Source organism: Cyanistes caeruleus, chromosome 2 (assembly GCF_971803275.1).
Source record: "Cyanistes caeruleus chromosome 2, bCyaCae1.hap1.1, whole genome shotgun sequence".
Taxonomy (NCBI): domain Eukaryota; kingdom Metazoa; phylum Chordata; class Aves; order Passeriformes; family Paridae; genus Cyanistes; species Cyanistes caeruleus.
The window spans coordinates 65,792,405-65,815,612 of NC_141702.1; the positions used below are offsets into that span (position 1 = coordinate 65,792,405).

Consider the following 23,208-nt stretch of genomic DNA (forward strand, 5'->3'; position numbering starts at 1 on the left):
TGTGCACATGTAGGATAAGCACCACCTCAAAAATCCAAGTTTGAAAACTCTATGAGCCTCTATTTTTAGTGGGCTAATTCATGCTGTATAATTATAGTTCTCTTTAGTTTATACAGCAGTGCTAAATGCATGGAACATGCTTTGTTTGTGTCTTAAAAATTGCTTCAGATATTTCAGTCTTCAACTTAAAAAGCTGTAGAAATAAGTGAGTTAGAAAAAGTAATTAGGAATAACTTTGTAGAAGAGTAACTGACGTAAAAATTTAAGCTTTTTTTTGAGACTTTTCTGAAAGGGGAAAAGAAAGAGATTCATTTCATACAGACCTCTTAGAAAGTGCAGACCACATAAACTTCACACTGTAGATGGCTTTTGTTCTGCATCTTCATATTGGGCTTTGGGCTCTTTTTGTTCAGTTGTAGATACTAATAGTTCTTTTTTTATGCTATTTTGCTCCTTAAGTGAATTATCCTCTGAACAATTTATTGTTTTAAATCTCACAGAAGATACAATACTGTAATTATTAAAAGTGGTACATTTTTGTTCATGCATATTTTATGTAGCCTGGATTTGATGACCCTGAAGGGAAAATAAGGTTGCCAGCATCTTTAAAAGTGCATTCATGGAAACGTCCACAAGAGTTTTTAACAAAAGAGGTAAGAAACAAGAAAGGTCCTGATGAAAAAAATGCTAATTATCTAACTTGTGAAAAGTAGAGTGAAATTAGCAGATATCAACAGGTAAAAGCTACTTGACCACACAGTCAGTCTTTTCCTGGAGACTGGTGTAGATGAGGTGTGTGCTCACACACGGCTGGCTGGGCTAGAATCCCTGGGCACAGGATGAGCTCACACAGCCGACGCTAATGGCAGAGCCTGCAGGCAGCTCCTGATCCCTACTGGCAATTACATCACCTCCATCTCCTTGGCTTTATGTAACCACAGCAGCAAGTTCCTCAATATCCTTTCATTTTACAGCAGAAATTGTGAGCAGAGTTGTTTTCTTGTAAGAATATCCTTTCATAGCTCAAATTGTGTCATAGGTCAGTAAAACCAAAATGGACGGAAACTGCAGAGAATGCTGCATAAATGAATCAGAGGCCTGCTTGATGGCACACAGCATGGGTTTCCCAGCGTCTGAAAGGACATAAGATTACCTATACTAACTCCATTCCTCACAGTTAGCTGTAATAACAGCATTCTCAATGATACTATACAGAATCTGAGAGCCATTATTAATGGGATAAGACCACCATTGACCAGCACTTCCTGGTGCAAAACATCATGGTAGTGTCATCCTCCCACATCTACTTCATCTCTTGACTCCCGTGTTCATCTGGAAGACAACTGGATGGAGAGATGCCTTTTCATTTTAATTTGTATTCTTTCTTTCTGATTTAAGAATTACTGTCATGGCAGAAAAATTTCTGTATGTTCCAAATGAGGCTTCTCTCGATCAGGTGTCTGAAGTATTCATATTTGTCATGAAACCATGAACTAACTTTACCAGAACTAATGTACTTTTTTACACTTCAACTATCATACTTTTCTGGGCTGCACAGAGTACATGTCCATGTCTTTGACAGCACTTGTCTGCAAGGTGACCATAACATTTTAAAATTATGCATAGCAGTTATTCAGTTTAATTTTAAAATTTATTGCAGAGAAAATAAACAGCCTCCCATTTCAATGGTTAGTGTTCTCCAATACTGTTACTAATCTAAGAGTTTATGTGATTTACTTCAGATGAATTATTGAAGTTTTAAAACACTTGGACCACCCTTCCAACTTTTTCAGGCTTGTCAGATTTCCTTTTGTCAGCTTGTCAATTCCATTTTTTATTAACTAGACACTAAACAGATCTAAGTTTAATTTTTAATGGAGGAAGAAGGGCAGGTCAGAGGAGTAATAGACGAGACCAAAAGATTGGATAGGATATGCTGCCAAAATGCATAAACTGGGTGGAGGTATCTGAAATATGACAGCAAGAGAGCTGGCAGTCATGGAAAAATGTATCTGAATTAAAAATAGCTTTTAAAATCTATCTCCAGAGTACTATAAAGAAAATGTTTGTTTTCTTTAGGACCTGATTAAAACTTTGATGCTTCTTCTGGTCCAATATATTTTGAATCAACAAGCAATGATTACCAGAGATTTTATATTAAAAAAAATACAAATATCAAGTCATGAAAGGCTACTAATAATTAATTGTTACCTGATATATTTTAACTATAAAAGAAAGCATAAACATGCCTATTTAGTGTGGTAAGCAAAGAATCAAGAATGAACACCAATATGTGATGAGAGGCACAGATACATTTAGTTCAATAAACTGCAATCCCAGTCTGTTATTACTAAACTGCTTAAAAAAAGGAAATGGGCTGTACAAGAGGGAAATAGTCATGAACACTACGTAATGCAGCCAAAGGTTTGATAAAGTCACTGCTCAGACAATAGCACTGTCTAACTGAACCCTGTGAACCCTGGTGGGTGGCTAAGGGAATGTCAAAATATGAGACAGTGTTATGATCATGATTTAAATGCAGATCTGCTAACATCTTAAGAAATTAAGAGCATCTCAGTTTACTTATGTGATTATTAAATTTGATATTCTTTAAATCTTCTGGTAAAAATAATAATATTTTTTTAAGAATTCTGGACTTATATTTTAAGGAAGTTTCATTAATAAATACCAAAACATCTACATGATCACTTCTAGTTTTCAAATGTGTAATGAATGTTTGCCAGATGTCCAACATTTGCATGTTCACTGCAGTTAAATGCTAATGTTAATTTCATTTTTTCCAGATAATTTAGCTGTGGACCTAACTAATTTACTTTCTACTAGGTTCCTGTGGTAGTCCAAAATGAAACCTCATTTGACCTTGTTTCAGCAAATGAGCACATATTTTGTTGTGAGGTAGGTGGAAATAAATTAATGTCCCTTTAAAAAAAATATTTCCTTTTTCTTATATCTCTTTAACTTTTTGAATTTCACTCCAAATTCCTACAAAGAAGAAATTAATTGTGAGATATTTTTAAAGTACAAAAAGAATGTAGGGGATAAGGTGAGGAAATGACCTAGATTATTATAATTAGAATTCACCTTTTTTAGAATTTGAAAAATCAGTGATAGTAAGAGGTTTTCCAAACTTTTTTAAAAACGTACATATGCAGTCTATGAACTAGGGTAATTACTACTGGATAATATTGTCTAACAAAAAGAGTAAATAAAGGCTATGTTAGAAAGGATTCATATTTTTTATTCAAACTTTCTGGAAGTCCTAGTGGGTCTGCATGTGTGTGCAAATATCTGTGACCCAGACAGTCTTTTCCATCTCTCCAGAATTTATTGCTTTAAAATGAATGTTTACTGAATTTCTGCAGGTCTTGGAAAAATATAAACCAGGTGGAACCATGGCATCTGAGTGCCTTACTGAATATAATTACTTAGTAATTTCTATTTCATTCAGTATGTCAAAGCATATTCAAAATTCAGCACCAAAGATATAAGGGAGGAAACACCAGAAGACAGGCCATGTAAATTTTGAAGTCTACAAAACCACTAATTTATTTTAGGACAAGTTTCTTGGAGCATCCATAGAACTACTAATTAATTTTAGGGCAATTTCTTGTAGTAAAAGTTTTTTTTCATTCCAGTTTGTATAAATCATTGTAACAGTTCAGTAATACTTATGAAAATATGGCATGCATCAGAAATCTGCATGTTATAAAGCACATGTGTAAAGCATGATTAGTTAAAGCTGTTATTTTGAGTCTTAAAAATTACTAAGTACATTTAATAATTTATGATTTCTTTAACTGAGTACAAATAATGACTATTAAAGGCAAGATTAATTTTTAGCAGCTGGCTTTTAATAAGCAATTAAACAAGTGACAACTTGCAAGTTCTGTAACATAATTTATTTTAAGATCATATTTCTTCATTTGTCTTTGTTAAATGATGAATACCTTTATTAATACTGTGTCTTCACTTAGTTTCATGAAGTCTTGTGCTATTGTAGATAGGTATTGTAATGATTTTAGGGGAAGTTGTAACAGAAAAATTAATTTTTCCATTAAACCATAGCTATATTTTTATGTCACTTTTTTATTTACAACAGAATCTGTTTTATTCTTTGATCATTATAATATAACTTGACTTTTTTTCAAAAATATATTATTTGAAAAGAATTTTTTTTTTTATTTTTCTCTTGTTTTAGCTGATGAGATGGATTGTAAGTGAAATCTATGCTGTCTGGAGGATATATAATGAAAATTCCTTAAATAGGGAAACACTTGTTTGGAAACCTTGGGAACACATTTATGCCTTATGTAAAGCTACCAAGGAAAACATACCACTGTACAATAAATTTGGAAAATATGTATTGAAACTTTATTGGATGGTGAGTTGCTTCCTCCAACAATGTAAAATATGATGCAGCTAGCATAGCAAATTTTAATGGTTAGTGGACATATATTTTATTATTGAAAATACATAGATTTTTAGGAGTAGAAAAACTGAAAAATTGTTGATGCTTGTTAATTAAAATGCCTCTTACAGTTCATGTGATTTTTGTACAATTTGTGGCTTGATGAAAGTGTTATTACTTGAAAAGGCAATATTTCATTTTTGTAGTTTTGTAGGTTTGATGGAAATGCTTGGTAGAGTGAGACGTGTGACCCATACCTCTGGTGTACTAGGCTATAATTTTTTTTGGTTTTTTTATATTTGAGTAATTCAGTTGACTGACCTTACAGAGATACTTGTATCTAAGTGTATTTAAAGATGGATACTTCCAGTGTGAGAGCCATTTTCTGGTTAAACTAGAACATCCCAAGGACTTCTAAAGTTAACAGAGAATAACTTCTTAACAGATTTGCAATTGACAGGAAATACTTAATTGCATATGGAACCTCATTTTAATAAAGAAATAATGACATATAAAAGAACTGACATCTAAAAGTTATCTATGTTGTTGGAGTTATTTCAATTACATTTGTCTTTTGGAAACAGAAATATCACTGCATGCTAAGACCTATAACTACCCCTATTAAACTTGCAGTTTCAAAGTTGAAAATATTTTTGAGACTACCAGTTGAAACAACAACTTGAAAGTGACCTTCTCTGCAAGGGGAACACTTAACAGATTTACAAGTGTGTGCTTTCCTCATTCCTTACTGCTGCCTCTACATGTGGAATAACTTATATTCATATAGAAATGGGTTGCATGAGTTTGAGAAGGCATAAATTGTGTTGTCCAATTTCCTCAGCAGAGGACATTATTCTGTGTGTGAATTTAATGCTGCAGATATTATGTAGTCATGTGGTAAAAGACTACATTTTAAAGCATATCCAGGAGTCACCAGTGTGCTTCATTTTCTTTGTCACTTTTGTCACTTTTTGTCAAGTTTCTCTTTTTTTTTTTTTTTTTTTTTTTTTTGTTTGGGCCTGAATACAAAGAATTGTATTCAGTTTTTTTTCCCTCTGGGTATACAGCTGTATTTTACAAAAGAGAAAGGAGAAAGTAGAAAAGTAAATGAAAAACAGAGAAAAAAGTGGAGGAATAATGAACTGATATCACTAATATTCTGCATTGAGTCCTGAAGGTATTGTTGTGTATGACATCAAACCTGTGGATAATATTTTTTTCACATAATTGGCACAATATATAAATTATACCCCACATTCTACTTTCACTTTGCATTCCTGAGGCTTATTGAATTGTGAATTTTTTTCTCACTTTTTTCCATCTGTAGACCTGTCCCACTTTTTTTATTAAATTTCTTTACTCTCTTTTCCTTTACTTATTAACTTGTACTGTTCTCCCCACGTAGTAAGCTTCAGCAATTATTAGAAGAGGAGGTATGTGATCATATCACTGACTAGGTCCTTTTCAAACTAGGGAAATTTAAATATTTTGTTTTGGTTGCCACAAAATTGTTCTTATCACAAATAGCTTATTTTATGCTTTTTTAATTTCTTTGCCCTCTGGCCTAAATTTGTTTTCTCCTTAGGCCTATAGAATTCATAGCAGTAATCAGCTGTCATTTCAGCTTGAATCCATAGTTTCAAGCAAGAAGACAACAGTAATTTTGCACTCTCCAGTAGCACATGGGGGACACTTCAGTGTTTTGGTCATTCTTCATCATTTTGTGGGTGAATTAACAGAAGTACTTGCTATTGGCCCACCTATTTTCTATTATATCTTCATCACTAGGACAGACTTTTATTTTGAGTACTGTTGACAAGATTATTTTGTGGAATACTAGCTCAATTTACTAATGAAGTATCTGGTATTGGAGATATCTGTACTTCATCTTACCTGTTTGTTTCTTATCCGGGAAATAGAGGTATTTTTTTTTATTGTAGTGCTTAACAGGAGACTAACTGCAGTCAACATCCCCAGGTAGTTTTTAGGAAAGAAAAAGGACTGCTTGTATCACTAGTATTTTCCAGACTGAGACCTAAAGAGGCACTTAAAAAGCTGCTATCTTGGTTAAGCGTTTTTTTAATCATCAATGTTTCTCAGACATCTGTCATGGCAGCTGAAGAAACAACAATGAATGCATGCACATGCTGTATGTACTACATATATGAGATGAAATACATTTGGAAATAGCAGCAATTAGATTAATCTCTGAAACAAATAACTCAGATCAGTAATAAGGTGCTATGAATGCTGTTTCCATACTTCTCATTTATTATGTAAGAACTTCCTTTAAAGCCATCTGTGATATAAAGCAAGTACAGTAGAATTGGGTTCTTGGAAATGCATTAAAAGTTCTCTTACATACTCTTCACTTGTCAGCTCACAAACTAATTTTTTTCCTTCTGCTTTTTTCCCCTTTCCCTGTCACAGGGTTGTTGGAGGAAGATCACTGTGGACGACACTATGCCTTTCGATGAAGAGGAGAATTTGTTATTACCAGCTACAACCTGCCAAAATGAACTTTGGCCAATGTTGCTGTCCAAAGGTATAATTAAGTTAGCAAATACGAGGTATGTTTTGTCATCTCACTTTTGGTTAGTATTGTGAAGTCACATGGTAATAGCAAAAGGTTGATTTAGTATACATAGGAAATATTTTATAATGACAATTATATACTTCCAAAAGCTGGCACTGTAAATCACTAAAACAAAATCCTCTATAGCTACAGATTGTGCAGGGTTTCCTTTCTAGATGTGTTTGTAAATTTATTCACAGAAAACTTACAAAGAATCTAGAGTACTCTCATGATTTTCTTCATTTGTTTGACATTATTCCTGAAAACTTCACATATGACTTCTACCAAACAGAAGTACCTGTGAAATTGTCAGCCTTGACTAGTATTGACTCCGCCAATACTGAAAGTAGAGTTTTGTGAGCTGCTTTTGATAACTTTGCTACAGTTGTTCTATTGTGTACAATAATCACTTCCCTAGAACTGACCCGAAAAGTAGAAGGTAGCCTATAATGCAGTGATTGAAAGTTATGGCTACAGGCTCCTATGAAATGAGCAATAAACACCAAGAGTTTAAATGAATAAACTTGAGAAAATAATTCAAAACACTCATCTGGGTAGTGAAGCTTCCCTGTTCTCTTCATGCCAAGTTACGTTTGTTGGAAGAGTCATCTAAAGTATGCTTACTCAGGCGAAGGAGTTGCCTAGAGCTGCCTGTTAAGAAACTTGTTTGCAGAAATGTGATTAAAATACTGTATTTCTCCGGAGCACAAGGGTTAACCATGCAAATGCTGGCATCTCTGGCCTTGGTCCTCTCATGAAATCTCTTCAGAGAGTAGCCGAGTGTCAGTTTGAAAGAGTGAACTTTGCTAGAGTGGAAGTAGAACCAGCTTATTTACAATAATCTGGGGGTGAGAGAAGCTGCTTAGGAAATGCAAGCTGTAGAATCATATCCCTGTTTCAGTGCAAGGGATTTCAAACCCACATCTCCAGCCCTGCAGCTGTGTGCAAGTCTACATAGTATGCTTGCTAACAAAGTTGAAAAAAATGCCATTGTACCAGAGGGAAAATGAATACTGAAATAATGGACCTGATGCAAAGGCATTGACTTTGTAGGGGAGTAGTCAGCAGTGATTTGGAAAATTCCTAAAATTGTATGTAATGACTTGTTTTTCATCAAACTATTCTGTGTATGGTCTTAATCCTACAGAAAGCAATGTAGACTACAGGGTTTAATGTAATTGGTTACATTATAATTGTAAAATGTCTGCTTTTGTCTTATAGTATACATGAAAATGGAAAAAGAGAGATGGAGGAATTTACAGTTATACAAACACTGACTGGATGGATACCGGAAGTTATTCCTCTCCAGTAAGTTATTTTATTAAGCAATTTATGTGTTAGTTGTTTAATATTTAATTCTATAAGGCATTATGAAAATAAAGCTGAGCCCTGAAAGTCCTTCACCATCAGTTTTGGAAAGTGAATGGTTTATAATTCAGGCACTTGAGAAATGTACCTTTGAGAAATGCAATTTTATTGTGTTTTTCTTTGTAAGTCATACAGTTTCTTGTAAAGCTATTTATCATGCTGATGCCTAATCTTCATAGAATTAATTTAACTAATATTAAACAGTGTGATGATAAAAAGGTTAGAGAAACCTATGTTTAATTTAGTATGCAGTTGCAAAATGTCTGCTGATAATAATAATTTTATATCTGTATATACCATAGAAAATGTATGTCATGAATTTGGAAGTAATCAATGTTAGCTAGTATGGTTTCTGTGTCACACTATATTAGAAACAATGAGAAGACTCTCTTGTGGGTTGTACAAGACAGCAAAGTTTATTATCTCTGATCTTCATTTATAGACAGGTCCAAGAAGGTCTGAGAGATAAAACACATTGGTCATTAAACCAACACATCACTATCATTGGTCAAGTGGAACACCACTCCTTGACTGTTTCTTGCAAGTAAACAACAAGGATCTAAACAACACCTGCAAAAGGGTGTTGTCCTTCTTCAAGGACTGTTTAGATTCCTCCTTATGCTTTCTCAGGCCAGAGTGAGAACCTTGTGTGACAGTTCCACACAGACACTGCGTTCCCTGCCTGCTTTTTGCATTTAGCATCCACATTCCCGCCCTTTAAATTGTAACAGTTGGCAGACTTTTAGTTTTGAAAAATAGTGTTTCCTTCCTATAATAACATTTTTCTTGTTTCCTGTGTGTTTTATGTTCATTTTGTATTTTTAAAGAAAAACATTCTGACTTTTCAGCTTGGCATTCTTTTTACTAAATGAATCACCCCAATACCAACACTAAATATTTAGACATTTTCCTTTGAGTTATACCTTTTTGCCTTTTGATATCTACATTCGAATGAATATATAGATAACAAATACTTATGGTTTATATACAATTTATTTAGATATAATTGTTTATTTATAACCATATTGCACTATTAAATAATTTAAGTCAAAGAATATTTTATTCTATTTTTCAGTAATTTTTATGTTTTAAGCTATACTTGCAGTTTGGGTCTTTGATATATTTGTGTTCTACAGTATTAGTTCATAAACTTAAAAATCTAAGTAGCCTAAATTGTATTTCTTTCTGTAGTTAATTTTACAACTTCAACAAAACTAGTATTCACTTACTACAAAGATATTATATCATGGAATATGAAAAAGTGGATATTACAGAGTCTTCGGGATAGATAGTATAAGATGACTTTAGCTGATTTTACAATCACTTATTTTATCTAAAAACAAGTTGAATGCATTTAGCTTGCATGAAACTCATTCATGACCCTGTTTGAGATTATTTCTGGAATCGCTGAGTTTCTGTGGAAAAAAACCATGACTACAACTGTTATGTCATGTCAAAAACTTTCCAGTTTAGAAGTACCTTTGAGAAGCTTTTTAATATACAGAGCTAGAATCACAGTACTATACGGTGTAGTTGTAAAGGGGTCTGCAAGTTCCTCTGCCACAACTTGTATCTGCTAAAAATCTTGAGAAAGGATGCTTGATTTGCATGCATCTCTAATCACCATCTCATTTTTTTATGGGTCTTTCCATAAGCTGTCTCAAGAAATATTTCTGATACAGAGTGTGTTTTATCTACTAAAATAACCCAGTAGCATTTTTTGGAGTTGGACTGTCAGTTGTGGTATAGTGCTGTCTAAATGAAAATCACACTTTCTTCTCTTATTGGAAATGTCCCTACCATTGACATTTACATTTGTATTTTCTCTTAAAGGCCTGAATACTTGGACAAAGTTTGGGACTTTTTGAAAGAGATTGTGCCAGAATTCAAGTTGCCAGAGAAGGCTCCAGAACTTTACACTATTCAGGATGACACAAAAACAGAAGAGACCAGAGATTCAGAGTTAAAAAGTGAAGTTTCATCTAGGAATAAGCTGACAGATACAACTGAGAAAACAGAGACAACCAATAACATTACCAAAGGTTTGTAATTTTACATAGCCTAATCTCTGTAGGCCAAGCATAAATAAGGTTAACATCATCTCTGTTTCAAATAAGTATGTTTTGCATATATTGCCACATACAACTCTGTGAGTTTGTTGTTTCACTGAACATGTTGCAGTGATATAGATTCAAAATACTTTTTGTTTAGCTATAGAACTCATTAAAAGCAGTACTTTTATTTTATAAAAATAGCTTCACTTTCTGGTGGAGATTTTTTCAGCTCCATGTCACAGCCATTTCTCTAGAGTCTGGATCCTCGCAGAAAGATATCAATCAGAGAGATCAGAGTTTCTCCAAAGGCAACACTTCTCTAGCCATCAATTAATTATACATTTCATAATGGCTGTTGTAAATTGTGATTACCTACAGAGTTATGACAAATATATTCTAATGTCTACCTGCATTTTTATTTATTGCAACTTTTCTTTTATGCTACTGGGTATAGGCAATCATTTCCTTCAAGAGCTGCTAATCCTATTTACATTTAAATGAAAAAACCATAGATTTAGAAACTTGTTTGTTCCAGTATATTATTCTTCATTGTTTTTATTTGAGACAGAGTTTTCTTAGTAGTTGTTTTTAACTTGAAGGCATGGGTACAATTTCACAACACTTCTCATGCCTTTGGAGAGTACAAATCATATGCTAAAATTTCTATTTCTTCCTAGATTTTTGGAAAAATCTCTGACTTCCTCGCTTTGAATCCCCAATAATATGTCCCAATGTCAAAAATGTTATAAAAGTCTTAGAAGATACCTGGCTGAGGTAGTATTCTCTCTTCTTAGGAAATCCTGCTATAATTTCGACCCAGTCATCAGTGCGGTTGATATTTCAGAGTTTGAAATAGACATGCCACTGGGAACAGTTCTGTCATTCATCCAACAGGGTGTTGTTATTTTTTTCCCAGAAAACTAAGTAAATTTAATCTTGCCTAAGACTTAAAAATTCTATTAGTAGCAGAAATAGTTAAGAATCAGGGAACCATTGTGTCACAATACAGCTCTGTAATCTCCAACTCTGAGGCTGAAAGCTTTGTTCAGCCGAAAGCTTTGTTGACATTTGGGATTAATGTTTGGATGACACAAAGCCATCCCCATGTCACCATGAGAGATAAGGACCTGGGGGTCCTGGTGGACAACAAGCTGTCCCTGAGTCAACAGAGTGTGCTGGGGGTCCAAGGATGTCCTGGGATACATTAAGATATGCATTGCCATCAGGTCGAGGGAGCTGTTCCTGTCCTTTTATTCAGTCTGCATTTGGAATGCTGTGTCCAGTCCTGGGCTCTTCAGCATATTAGAGACATGGAGCTCCTGAAGGAGTCCAGCAGAGAGGGCAGTGAAGATGTTTGGGAGACTGGAGCATCTCTTATGAGAAAAGGCGGAGGAAGCTGAGTCTGTTCAGCTTTGAGAAGAGACAGCTGAGAGGGGGCCTCATCAATGTGTTTAAGTATCTAAAAGGTGGGTTCCAAGAAGATGAAGCCAGGCTCTGCTCCATGGTCCTGAGCAATAGGAAAAGAGGCAATGGGCAGAAACTGGTACACAGTAAGCTCCATCTGATCATGAGGAAGAACTTCTTTACCGTGTGAGTGACCAAGCAGTGGAACATGTTGCCCAGAGAGGTTGCAGATTCTCCCTCACTGGGAATGGCTTTAAACTGGAGATATTCAAGAACTGTCTGGATACAATCCTGTGCTCTAGTATGGCCCTGGTAAAGCAGGGATGTTGGACCAGATGACCCACTGTGGTCCCTTTCAAATTCAACCATTCTGTGATTCTGTGAGGCTGTGAAGCTTTGTTGTGCAGTTGACCCAAAGGAGCAAAAGAATGCCATCCAAAAAGACTTGGACAAACTTGAGAATTGGACCCATGAGAATCTAATGAGGTTCAGAAAGTCCAAGTGCAAGGTGCTGCATCTGGATTGAGACAATCTGAGGCATGAGTACCGACTGGAAGAAGAACTGAGAGCAGCCCTGTGGAGAAGGACAGGGAGGATCTGGTGGATGAGAGCCAGTACATGAGCCAACAGTGTGTGCTTACAGCCCAGAAAGGCAATTGTATCCTAGGCTCCATCCAAAGCAGTGTGGCCAGCAGCATGAGGAAGGTGAGTCTCCCTCTCTACTCTGCTCTCGTGAGATCCCAACCTGGAGTGCAGCATCCAGCTCTGGGGTCCCAGGACAAGAAAGACATGGATCTGTTGGAACGAGTCCAGAGGAGGGCCACTAAGATGATCAGAGGGCTGGAGAACATTTCCTGTGAAGGCAGTCAGAGAGCTGGGATTGTTTGGTTCAGTCTGGAGAAGAGAAGACTTCAGGGAGTCCTTAGATCACCTTCCAGTGCCTAAAGGGGGCCTACCAGAGAGCTGGAGAGGGACTTTTTACAAGGGCATGTAGCGATAGATCAAGAGTGAATGGCTTTAAACTCACAGAGGGCAGGTTTAGATTCAATACTGTGAGGTGCTCCCACCCAGGGAGGCAAAGATTTAGTTTCAGATAAGCATTGTTAAAGTGAGAGGCATGGCTTTAAACCTGGGAAATGTGAATTCTAAACCTCTGTCTCAGGGGCTGGTACCTGTGAGCCCTGGAAGAGTTGCCCCACCCCAGACCCTGGTGTGGTGCCAGCCCCAGAGTTCTGATTGGGGTTGAGCTCCTGGGGTTTCTCCCTTGCTGTGTTCCTAGTGGCCCCTGACCCTGAACTCCATCCTGGTTCTGTCCCTCAAAACCTCTCACCCTGCCTCTGTTCGGGGCTCTCTGTCTCTGGATCTGAGTTTGTTCCTGTGCTGAATAAATGGTTTCAGGAGCAGAAGCCCGTCTCATTGGTGTCTTGTGCCTGTCGCTGGTAACTGTAGCTTCTCTGGACATGATCCTGCAGCTGCTGAATGCAACAGAATACTAGAAGGAAATTCTTTCTGAGGATAGTGAGCTCCTGAAACAGGTTCCCCAAAGAAAGCCTGGTTGTCCAAACCCTGGAAGTGGTCAAGGCCAGGATGGGATTTTGAGCAACCTGCTCTAATGGAAGGTGTCCCTGCCCAGAGCAGGGTGGGGTGGAACCAGGTGATCTTTAAGGTCGTTTCTAACCCAAGCCATTCCATGATTCTATTATTTTTTATTTTTTATTTTTTTATATTTTTTTTTATTTTTTTTGCATTAAAATAGCCTTTTCCTGTAGTCTAAGTCTTCAAAGAATGTTTGGACTGTGGGAGACCTTCTCCTTCCATGTCCATTAGGGATCTATGCATTGTCTATGTGAATTTTTTTTGTAATTACTGATGCATGAGAACAAGGACATGAAGAACATATTTGGCACAGTGCCAGAAGCACAATGACTTCTTACATTGCAATAAAGACATAAAAGTTGTGCAATAACTAAAAGGTGGGACCACAGCCTTCCTGGCTCCTCCTCAGTAAATCTTCATTTACATCCTAAGGACTACTTTTTATTTTTATTTATTTTAATTAAATTACATTAGCTTCTTATTGTATCTCATCTCTTGACTTCAAAGAGTTTGTGGTTGATTGTTTTTAAAATTTATCTAAAATCTTATTAGAGCATTTACACTGACATGATATTTGACGACCGCAAGTTTTTATCTGAGAAAGAAAAATATTTAATCTTTATTTTGCTTAATAGAAAAAACAGAGCAGAAAATAGTAGGAAAGAAAAAAAAAGGAGGAGAGAAAGAAAAAAGCAAGGTAGCTCCTCAGTCTTCAGAAAAAGTCCAAGGCCTTCAGGACTTAAATGAAAGTAAGTCCTATTATTTTGAAGCTAAAAATACAAACAGGAGTTTTATGTAAAGCAAAAGGCTTTGCTTTAATTTGGTTTTGAACTTAACTGGGCAGAGGTTATATTTACTTTTTTTATTTTGTTTTAATTGTAGTTATTTATAGCTAACATTAGATACTGAAGTCATTCTAACCTAATCTGCAACATAGATTAAGAATTGTATATTGCAGTACTTTGTTTTAATGGCAAACTGTCTTACAGTTGTTCTGTGTTTAAAAAACAATTCTTCCTCTTTCATCATTTATTTGTTGAACATCCGCTTTATACACAAAATTGCAACTTGAAAAAGCAGGAATGCTTCTTTGTCAAAGGGCAAGGGAGCTGGAGGTGGGGCAGAATTACCTGTTAGAACTTTCTTCATGATATAAATCTTAATTTTTTTTTTAAATCTTCATCCAGGAAATACATAGTGATGAATTTAATTCCTATATAGATATATTAATAAGAATATAAAAATTAAGCAAATTCTTGTTTGTGCATTTATATTTAATGTTGAAAAAAAAAAAACCCAAGAAAATGCATTTTAAACCACAGTTAAATACTAATCAGCTAAACAATCAACTAAGATATTTCAAATTTACTAGCATAAACTATAGAAGATCTTCACAAATGTATAATAAGCTCATATGCTCTTGGCATTGCTTATGTTTGGATACAAGTGGCATTTCCATGTGACTAGCAGCAAAAACCAGTTATTAACTGGAATAATTTGCTGTTGCAAATCAGTAGGTGGGAATAGGTAGAACATCTTCCTAAGGGAAATAACTTAAAAGTAAAAATGAAATTTACTACATAAATGGTATTCCTGCTTGATTTGAATCCTGATTAAAATTAGTGGTTTCAATAATTTTAAACTACAGCAAGCTAAGATTGTAGTTTTTCATCAGCAAATATATTTATTGAAATTCCTACCTTACATACCACTAAATGAGTTAAACAGCAGTAAATTTTAAAATATATTGCAGGAATGTAGTTTGGTTTACTGTAGGTGTGGAATAGGAAATGAGATGTTTCATGTGATTAATTAGTACTCAAGCACGTGATGGAGAAAAAGAAAGCAAAAGGGAAGCAAAAGGATCCAAGATATGTATTCTAGAAATCGTGCAAAATGAGCGAAAGAGCATTAAAAAAGAGGCAGTGCTTCCATGTAAAAAAATGAAATTATATTTAGATCTTTATTCTGCCACTTAAAGCACAGTTTATGTTTTTTTTTCTGAAAGACAATTAGTGTGCTGTGAAGAGGTCATTTAGAAAGATTCAGGCCTCAAGTACATTGATCAGAGAACTCTTTATCTTAAGTTTGAACCAAAAAAGACTTTAGGAGAAGATTAAGAGGTAGGTATCTCTATAGTGAGAAAATTTAACATTATTAGACTGCAAGGGAAAAAAAAAGGAATTGCAGTTTGAAATAATACTGAATTACGATGCATTGTTGTTGTGAGACTGTAAACAAAAAAGGGAAATCTTGCAGGCTTCATGAGATAAGTGGTCTGCACCATGGCCCAGGACAGTAGAATCATTGTTGTGGATAAAGTAACATCTGAAACTAGGTTGTGATTCAAAGTTAGACTTAGTTGCAAAAAGTTCCTGAATTGTACTGGTCAAATTTTGTAACAATGACTTTATTTAATGCAGCAACTTTTTTTTTCGGGGGCTTTTTTGTGGTATTTTTTGGGGTGTTTTTTGTTGTTGTTGTTTTGGTTTTCTTTTTAATTTTATTTTATTTTAAATTATTTGAAAAGTGTTTCATTCCCAGCATGATAAAAGTGCTTATTTCCCTTCTGCAAGCTTTCAGTCTACCTGTTAACTGTTGACTTCAAGGAAATTTTTCTTCTTTGTGATAAACATGGACTATTTCTAAAGAGATATTTAACTACTCTAGATACTATTTATATTTGACTTTTAAAATGGCAAAACCTTCTCTATTCATTGCATTGTATATTCATGACCTTGTTATTCATGACACATTGAAGTACCAGTTACTTCTAAATACTTGGAGATTTCTTTTACAAGCTTTTGATTTTGTGTGGGCTATAATGTTGTGATGAGTTGGTGCTGTCTGGCACCTAAGCCACCACCCATCCACCTGCTCACTCCTCACAGTGGGATGGGGCAGAGAATGAGGAATGAACCCTTCTCCCACCCCCAGTGTTCTTGGTGGGGTAGTGGTGTGAGCAACAGAAGATTTATTGGTGTGTGAGCTTGGCTCAGCAGGCACTGATGAACTGGTGTGTTACCCATGGTGTTTTGGTCATGTATCTAAAACAGAACCACAAGAGCTGCCCTGATGAAAGTTGAATCCTAGACAGATCCAATACCAACATATACAGTTCTGAACCACTTGCACAGTCCAACCAATGCCTGCTGCACTCCACAAATGCAGTATGAGTTGCAGGATCATTGAAGCACTGAACCTGTTTCTCTGTTCATCCAGTTGTGTGGATCCAGCTGAATAACCAGCCCTTGGTGTAGTCAGTCCAGACTCTTCCTGAGAGCAACCAACTCTTTGGTCCTTCAGCATATCAGTCAGCCAGTCTTTGGGAAATTTTCATATTGGGAAGATTTCATATTCGTATGTTCCTACTGACCCATTTTAGCATACAAATCTGTACATTTCCACTCAGCAGCTTTTTCTTCTGGTAAATGCTTTTCATACTTTGGGTATCCCCTTGTTTTATGAGCAGTTTTTACAAAGAAATTATATGATATGAGATGAGGTACTGTGAGGTGAAGGTCCAGAATATTGCAGGGATCCCAGAGAGGTGCAAAGGAGAGCTGCTTTATTGTAAAAAACAGGCCTTTTTAAGCAGTTAACCCATTATCAGTTCCATCCTTTTAAATCATAACAAACATAATTCAACCAACACTATACACCACAATGTGAACACACCGTGGTTACATCACTTGTTTTTCTGCCTCTAATTCAGCTGAGTCACTTTCTCACAGTCCTTTTCTGCTTAGCTTAAGTATCAGGCCTGAGCAATGGTTTTACAAGGCCTTCCCTTTGTAAGGTTTCACCTATATGAAACAAGGTGCTCAGTTGCCTTGTTCCTATAAAGAATCACCACTTTGCTTTTATTTAGGTTTCCAAACTACTGAGTTTCATAATAATTTCTGAGCTGCTGGAAAGGGAATACTATTCCATTTGAAAGGGCACTAGCTAGGAATTTGGGAGTTTGTTCTACGAATCAGCCATGTATTTTGCTAATCTCATTGTGCCTTGATACAAATTCTGTAATTAAAGATAATATTTTCTATGTCACAGAAGTGTGGAGATAATTATTATTATACTTAAAAGTTTTTGAAATCAAACAAGTAGATCTGTAATCATCAGAGTCAATGAGATAAACATCACATAACTATAACATACTTGTAATTTTTCTTTTACCTATTGAGGAGTTTCCATTTACAAGATGGATTGAAGCCTAATGTTTTGGTTTTTCAAGTGCACGTCATCATTCTGAGGTATTTTTGTCAATTCTGAAGAGCATACAGTTTATTTTTCTGAAAACTAAAAAATACCTTCCAATACGCAAAGCTAATGCATGCCTATCACAACAGCAGAAATTAACATCTGAGCTGCACATCTGATGATCAAGATATTGAAATCCAACTGATGTGTTTTCATAGAATGGTTTGGGTTGGAAGTTCATTTACTTCCAATCATCTGCCATGGGCAGGGACATCTTCCACTAGGCCAGATTTCTCACAGACCCATCCTGTGCAACCTGGCCTGGAACACATCCAGGGATAGGGCATCCAAAGCTTCTCTAAGCACCCTATTCTGATGCTTCAACATCCTCATAGTAAAGAATTTTCTTTTACATCTAAGCCAGCCCTCTTTCAGAGGGGTCAGTTAAAACAATTGCCCCCTTTTCTATCACTCCATGGCTTGAAGAATCTCTTCAGCTTTCTTGTAAGGCTACTCTAAGATCTCCCTGGAACCTTCTCTAATCCAGGCTGAACAACACAAACTTTTTCAGCTCTTATTTATAGGAGAGGTTCTCTGGCCCTTAGATCACTTTTGTGGTCCTCATCTGGCATCATTAGTCCTTGGAAAGTTAAACTACACTATTAGCTCTTGTTTGATAGATAAATATTTAAAAGAAGCATTGAGTGAGAAAATTCTTTTCAAGTTGTATGCAAAGCATATAATAAACAAATAAAAATGGTTAAGATCTATTAAAATCAATCAATTTTTAATTCCTGGCATTTCTTTATAAGTGTTTGAACATGTATTTTACACAGGTCAATTCAAGTCTTACTTTTCATTCTCAGAGACTGAAGCATTTGTTTAGGTTGTTTAGTACTCATTATCTGTAAGTGAATTTGTAAAGCTGCAAGTGTGAAACATAAGTAGCTACATAGATACAGAATTTTTTAACAAAACACTGCAGAATTTTTATATATACACTGATAGATAAAGATAATAAGCTTTGCTGAATCTACTCTGTTCCACTTTATACACTTTATATAGCTTTGTTGTACTGTATATTATAACATTTTTCATTTAGTAATGCAATTTTATCAAGTTTTATCAGTTTTAACCACTTTCCCCAAATGCTGAATCCACACAAATCATCATTACACTTGGTGCTAAATAATTTGCATACATCAACCTAATTTTTTGCACAGTGAAAAAAGATCAAATAATATGTAATTTTTAAAGCTACTGGCATAATGTGCTAGTATTGTATGTATATTTTTAAAGTGGATATGATGTTCCTGGTTAATCATTTGCATGCTCTAATAATTTGTTCATTGCTGTTTATTGTCTGCCCTGCAGATATTTTATTTCACAACCATCTGGACTGAGTAGGACAGCTTTACATTCCACCTGGTATTTGATTAAATGCTTTTATTTGAGAAATACTACTCACATGCAATGAAATTGTTATGCCTTGTGGCACATACTGTTCTGTAATGTGCAGGACATTGTAGCTAATATTGCCATGTTTGTAATAGATCAGATATGTTGGTAAGGACTGAAATTAAAGTTAATTATAGCTTTGATTTTGAATACATTGAAACCCACAACTAACACAAGAGCTGTGGTTAACACAGGAATCACAAATATGCAGTGAGAAAAATTAAGAATCCATTGGAAAGTAACTCTTACCTGCTTATAGCTTATATTTAATTGGGTAACTGAATTCCTGGAAGAATATTTAAGATGCAGACACATTGTACTTAGAGAATAAAAGGTTGTATACCATATGAATAAATAGATTTTAGGGATGATAAGTCACATTTTCCAGACAGCTGCCTGCTTATGTGCAGATAGCTTTGTTTTATTTCATTTCACAGAAAATACCTATTCTTAGTGCAACTTCCAGTTGAATATTTACTAAACATAGGAAGCAATTATCCTATATTTGAGGAGAAGATGAGGGGAACAATGACAGACACAGATAGTTTTACTGGAGTGTTAGATAGGATAGAATCATAGAATCTTTTAGGTTCAAAAAGACCTCTAAGTTCATTGAATCCAGCTGTTAACGTGCACAAGCTGCCAAGCCCACCACTAAATCATGTTCCTAAGTGCCACATCTACACATCTTTTAAATACCTCCTGGAATGATAGCTCAACCACTTCCTTGGGAAGCCTGTTCCAATGACACAACTCTTCCTGTGAAGAGATTTTTCCTGAAAAAACTTTCTGATGAAAAACAGGTGTCTCAACCTGTGTACTGAAATCTTGTCTCCAAGTTTTCTGAGATGACTAAGGAAAAATAGACATATATATATATATATATTTTATTTTTTTTTTGAGATGTCTTTTTGGTAAAACCAGAGACGTGTGTTTCAAGTATGATGTTTTAGACTTTTAATTTCCCTTCAGCATGAATGAACTGACTGTCAGATATTCTTGGCTTCTCTTCATCATTCAAGGATTAGCAACGCCTTCTTTCACAGATAGGAGTAAGAGATGATTGTATGGAACAGCTTTCTGGAGTTAACAAAGTGAATGTGCCCCTATTTCTATCCCTTGCCTATAGCAGAATTAGAGGCAAACAAGATTCTATAAGGTATGTGGGATAAGAGCTTCATACTTTCTGAATCTGCCATCATTACCTCCATTGTTTCAACTGCTTGACAGGAGAGCAGTAACCCTGGCTTACAGGCACTATGTTTCTCAAATTACTTCCCTCAATCTCCATGTCCCTTGGCAGCAGTGGCCTGAGCTCTGGCTTTGGATCCTTTTGTTGGCAAGATCAAATTTTGCCTTCACTGATGAGAAGCATTTAACTAGCAGTTACCAATCAGGATGTTTTTACTTCATCTGCACAGATTATGCATATTGTTTTATTTATGATAGTATCTATTGTTTTTAAAATTTGAAGTAAAACCGAAAAACAATGTTGAAAGTTCCACCTGACCTGTCATATTTTTAAACTGTATTTTCTGTTACTCATTTATGCAAAATAAGTAAAATATGCAAATGCTGTTGATGATTTAAATGAGGTGGTTTTTTTCCATCCATGGATTCTTTTCATTGTACACTACAGTGATCTCTTCTTTCAAATGAAATAACAGTCAGACAAAGAAAACAGTAACAAAAATAAGACAGAGAAAGCACAATAATTTGGTGTGAGGCACAGCGACAGTTTTTTGCGGTTTACCTTGTTCTAAAGCATTTTGATGTTTTCTGTGTAGAATCACCCGTACGAAGCCAGCCAGAGATGGTCGTGTGCGCTGGCTGTATACCGCTGCATTTGTTTGAAGAGGATATTTTTTTATTAACACGAATGGTAAGATTCTGGGCTCTCAGGACAGGAAAGCATTACTTATTTTGTTATCAGAGTGCTTCATTTTGTTGCAACAATATTGTAACAAAAAGAATACAATTAACACAGTGAAACAGTCACTAGATGATGGCTATCAGTTAAATTTATATTTTGGTACTTCTGTATTCTGAACATGCATTTTCCTGCCAAAGCCTACTGATTTTACTCAGTTTTCCTCCACTTTCCTCAGAATCCCAGAGGCTGAAGTCTCCTGAGAGAGACTAAATGTGGACTAGAAAATGTATCTTGATGAGATACTTCTGAATGGAAAGTCTAATTATTTTTTAAGGGCTACTTGAAAAAAAATGAATTTTAATTTTTTGAAGACTACAGTTAAGACTCCCTGATATACATTTTCCAGTATGTTGTTTGTTGTTATATAAGGAATATCATGTTTATATCAATTTCTATCATTAGCGTTGTAGCTGGTGAAAGCAGCTGGAAAAGTGTAGCACTTAATGCAGCTGGGGTAATGACAACACTTAAATTTCCACTTAGTCACTTACACTCCTCAGAAAGCTTTTTATAGTGCCAAAGCAGGCTTTCTTGAGTTGATTATTAATTAAGTTTCCCTTTTTTGTTGTTAATTTAAATTATATCTATCATCATTAGATCATTACATTTCAAGCTGCCTTTTCAGGAAACTGGTAAGCTTCATAAAGAAATTTCCAGAAATGGTTTGCAGGTGTTATGCTTTAGTGCACTTAATTCTTGCACTTAATTCTTTTTAAAAATTATGTTGTGTATTTTATGCAGTTTTGAAGATTAACTTATCTGTGCTATTGTTTTAATTTATTTTAATTTAAGGTCTCAGTCAATTATTGTCAATAAAAAGCACTGCTAGTCATCAAAAGGCAAAGTGGAAGAGGGGAAATGGGCTTATATCTCTCCTACCACCTAACACTCTGAGTCTCAAACTTGACTATTGTCTGTTGGGATATAGAGATTACTGAAAAAGAGGTATGGCCAACCAAATAGGATGAGACAGATGAATCTATATGTCTAAAATAGTATTTTAGTAAAGACTTGATAGAAAGATGGAAGTTGACAGAAGTTAAATATAGAAGTATAGAGAATTTCTTATGGATAAAACCCCCACCATTTTCAAGCTATATTCAAGGACTGAGACTAATTACACTAATTGAAGTAAAGTTTAGAAAATGGATTCACTAGGATAAGAGTTGCTCCCTAAACTTGGAGAAAATTTTGTCATTGACTGCAGTTGTGCCAGAATTTCCCTCCCAGACTTTTTCAGTATCCCTCTGAGCTTTGCTTTCTAGTATGGATTTCCTTGTATGGTTGTGGCTTGAATTTGTCTTAGTTTGCTCAAATAAGATGAAAAAAAAAAAATCAGTAATTGAGTCATACAAGTGTGTAGTGTACTCAACAGCTAAATTCTCCTTTATGACACCTAACTGGTTATCTTCAAAATCCTTTCTAATCTTGGATGTTTAAATTGGTATTTTAAATTTAATGCATTGCCCATTCTTCAAATAACTGACAACCACAACATTCTTCTCTACAGAGTTCATAAATACAGAACCTAAGGAACATTTTAAAATTAGTAGAAGCAATCAGATGCTACTTGCTGATGAGTATATTAAAGAAATAAGTTATTGGTGATTTATTTAGCATGTAAAAGAAAGTGTGGATTTAAAATTAAAAGTATGTACAAATCTTGTAACAGAACTTTCAGTTGTGATGTTAAGTATTGGGCCATTATTATTTTAGTGGGAAGAGCACCACTCAATGTCCACATCTAAAATTGTTCTTAAGTCTGCTCCTAAGGGCTCTGGCATACAGATCAACTGAAGTGTCTTTAATGTGTTTTATAAATAAGCTGTCAAATAAAAAGCTTAGCTTTAATGATGCATTGGTTCAAAGCAATACACTATTAAGTTTTTACAAGTTATCTAAAAGACCAATTGATTTTAGAATTCTGCCACTTTGTAAATTCAGCATGAAGTAAGGACTTTTTCCCTCAGCAAGTACTTTTAAGTATGTTTATTTAAAAGAAAATGTTGTGCCTATTGCTTTCTCTACATATTCATTCTTTTTACTAGTATGTTATGGTCATATAAATAAGTTAAAAGAAGTGATTTATCTATTATGAAAAGTAAAATACATATAAACACTTCTAAGTATACTTTTTGTGTTGAATGTCAAATTCAGCATGTTTTTGTATAGTCTTGTCAGGTGGACTACA

The 23,208-nt window shown here is 35.1% G+C and overlaps 1 protein-coding gene across 15 annotated transcripts in view; it reads left to right on the forward strand.

The window, feature by feature from the left end:
- The window catches only part of ADGB (androglobin), a 100,946-nt gene that overhangs the window by 18,129 nt on the left and 59,609 nt on the right, over nucleotides 1–23,208 (forward strand). For 3 of the 15 annotated variants that reach the window (XM_086877576.1, XM_086877577.1, XM_086877572.1), the window contains exons 3-10: nucleotides 561–653; nucleotides 2,845–2,916; nucleotides 4,220–4,402; nucleotides 6,860–6,974; nucleotides 8,226–8,312; nucleotides 10,206–10,414; nucleotides 14,062–14,175; nucleotides 20,872–20,966. In XM_086877576.1, the coding sequence (XP_086733702.1) occupies nucleotides 8,251–8,312; nucleotides 10,206–10,414; nucleotides 14,062–14,175; nucleotides 20,872–20,966 (480 nt within the window). In that variant the 5' untranslated portion in view covers nucleotides 561–653; nucleotides 2,845–2,916; nucleotides 4,220–4,402; nucleotides 6,860–6,974; nucleotides 8,226–8,250. Of the gene's footprint in view, nucleotides 1–560; nucleotides 654–2,844; nucleotides 2,917–4,219; nucleotides 4,403–6,859; nucleotides 7,000–8,225; nucleotides 8,313–10,205; nucleotides 10,415–14,061; nucleotides 14,176–20,871; nucleotides 20,967–23,208 lie in introns of all 15 variants that reach the window. The other 12 variants (XM_086877578.1, XM_086877573.1, XM_086877575.1 and 9 more) reach the window with 6 other exon arrangements.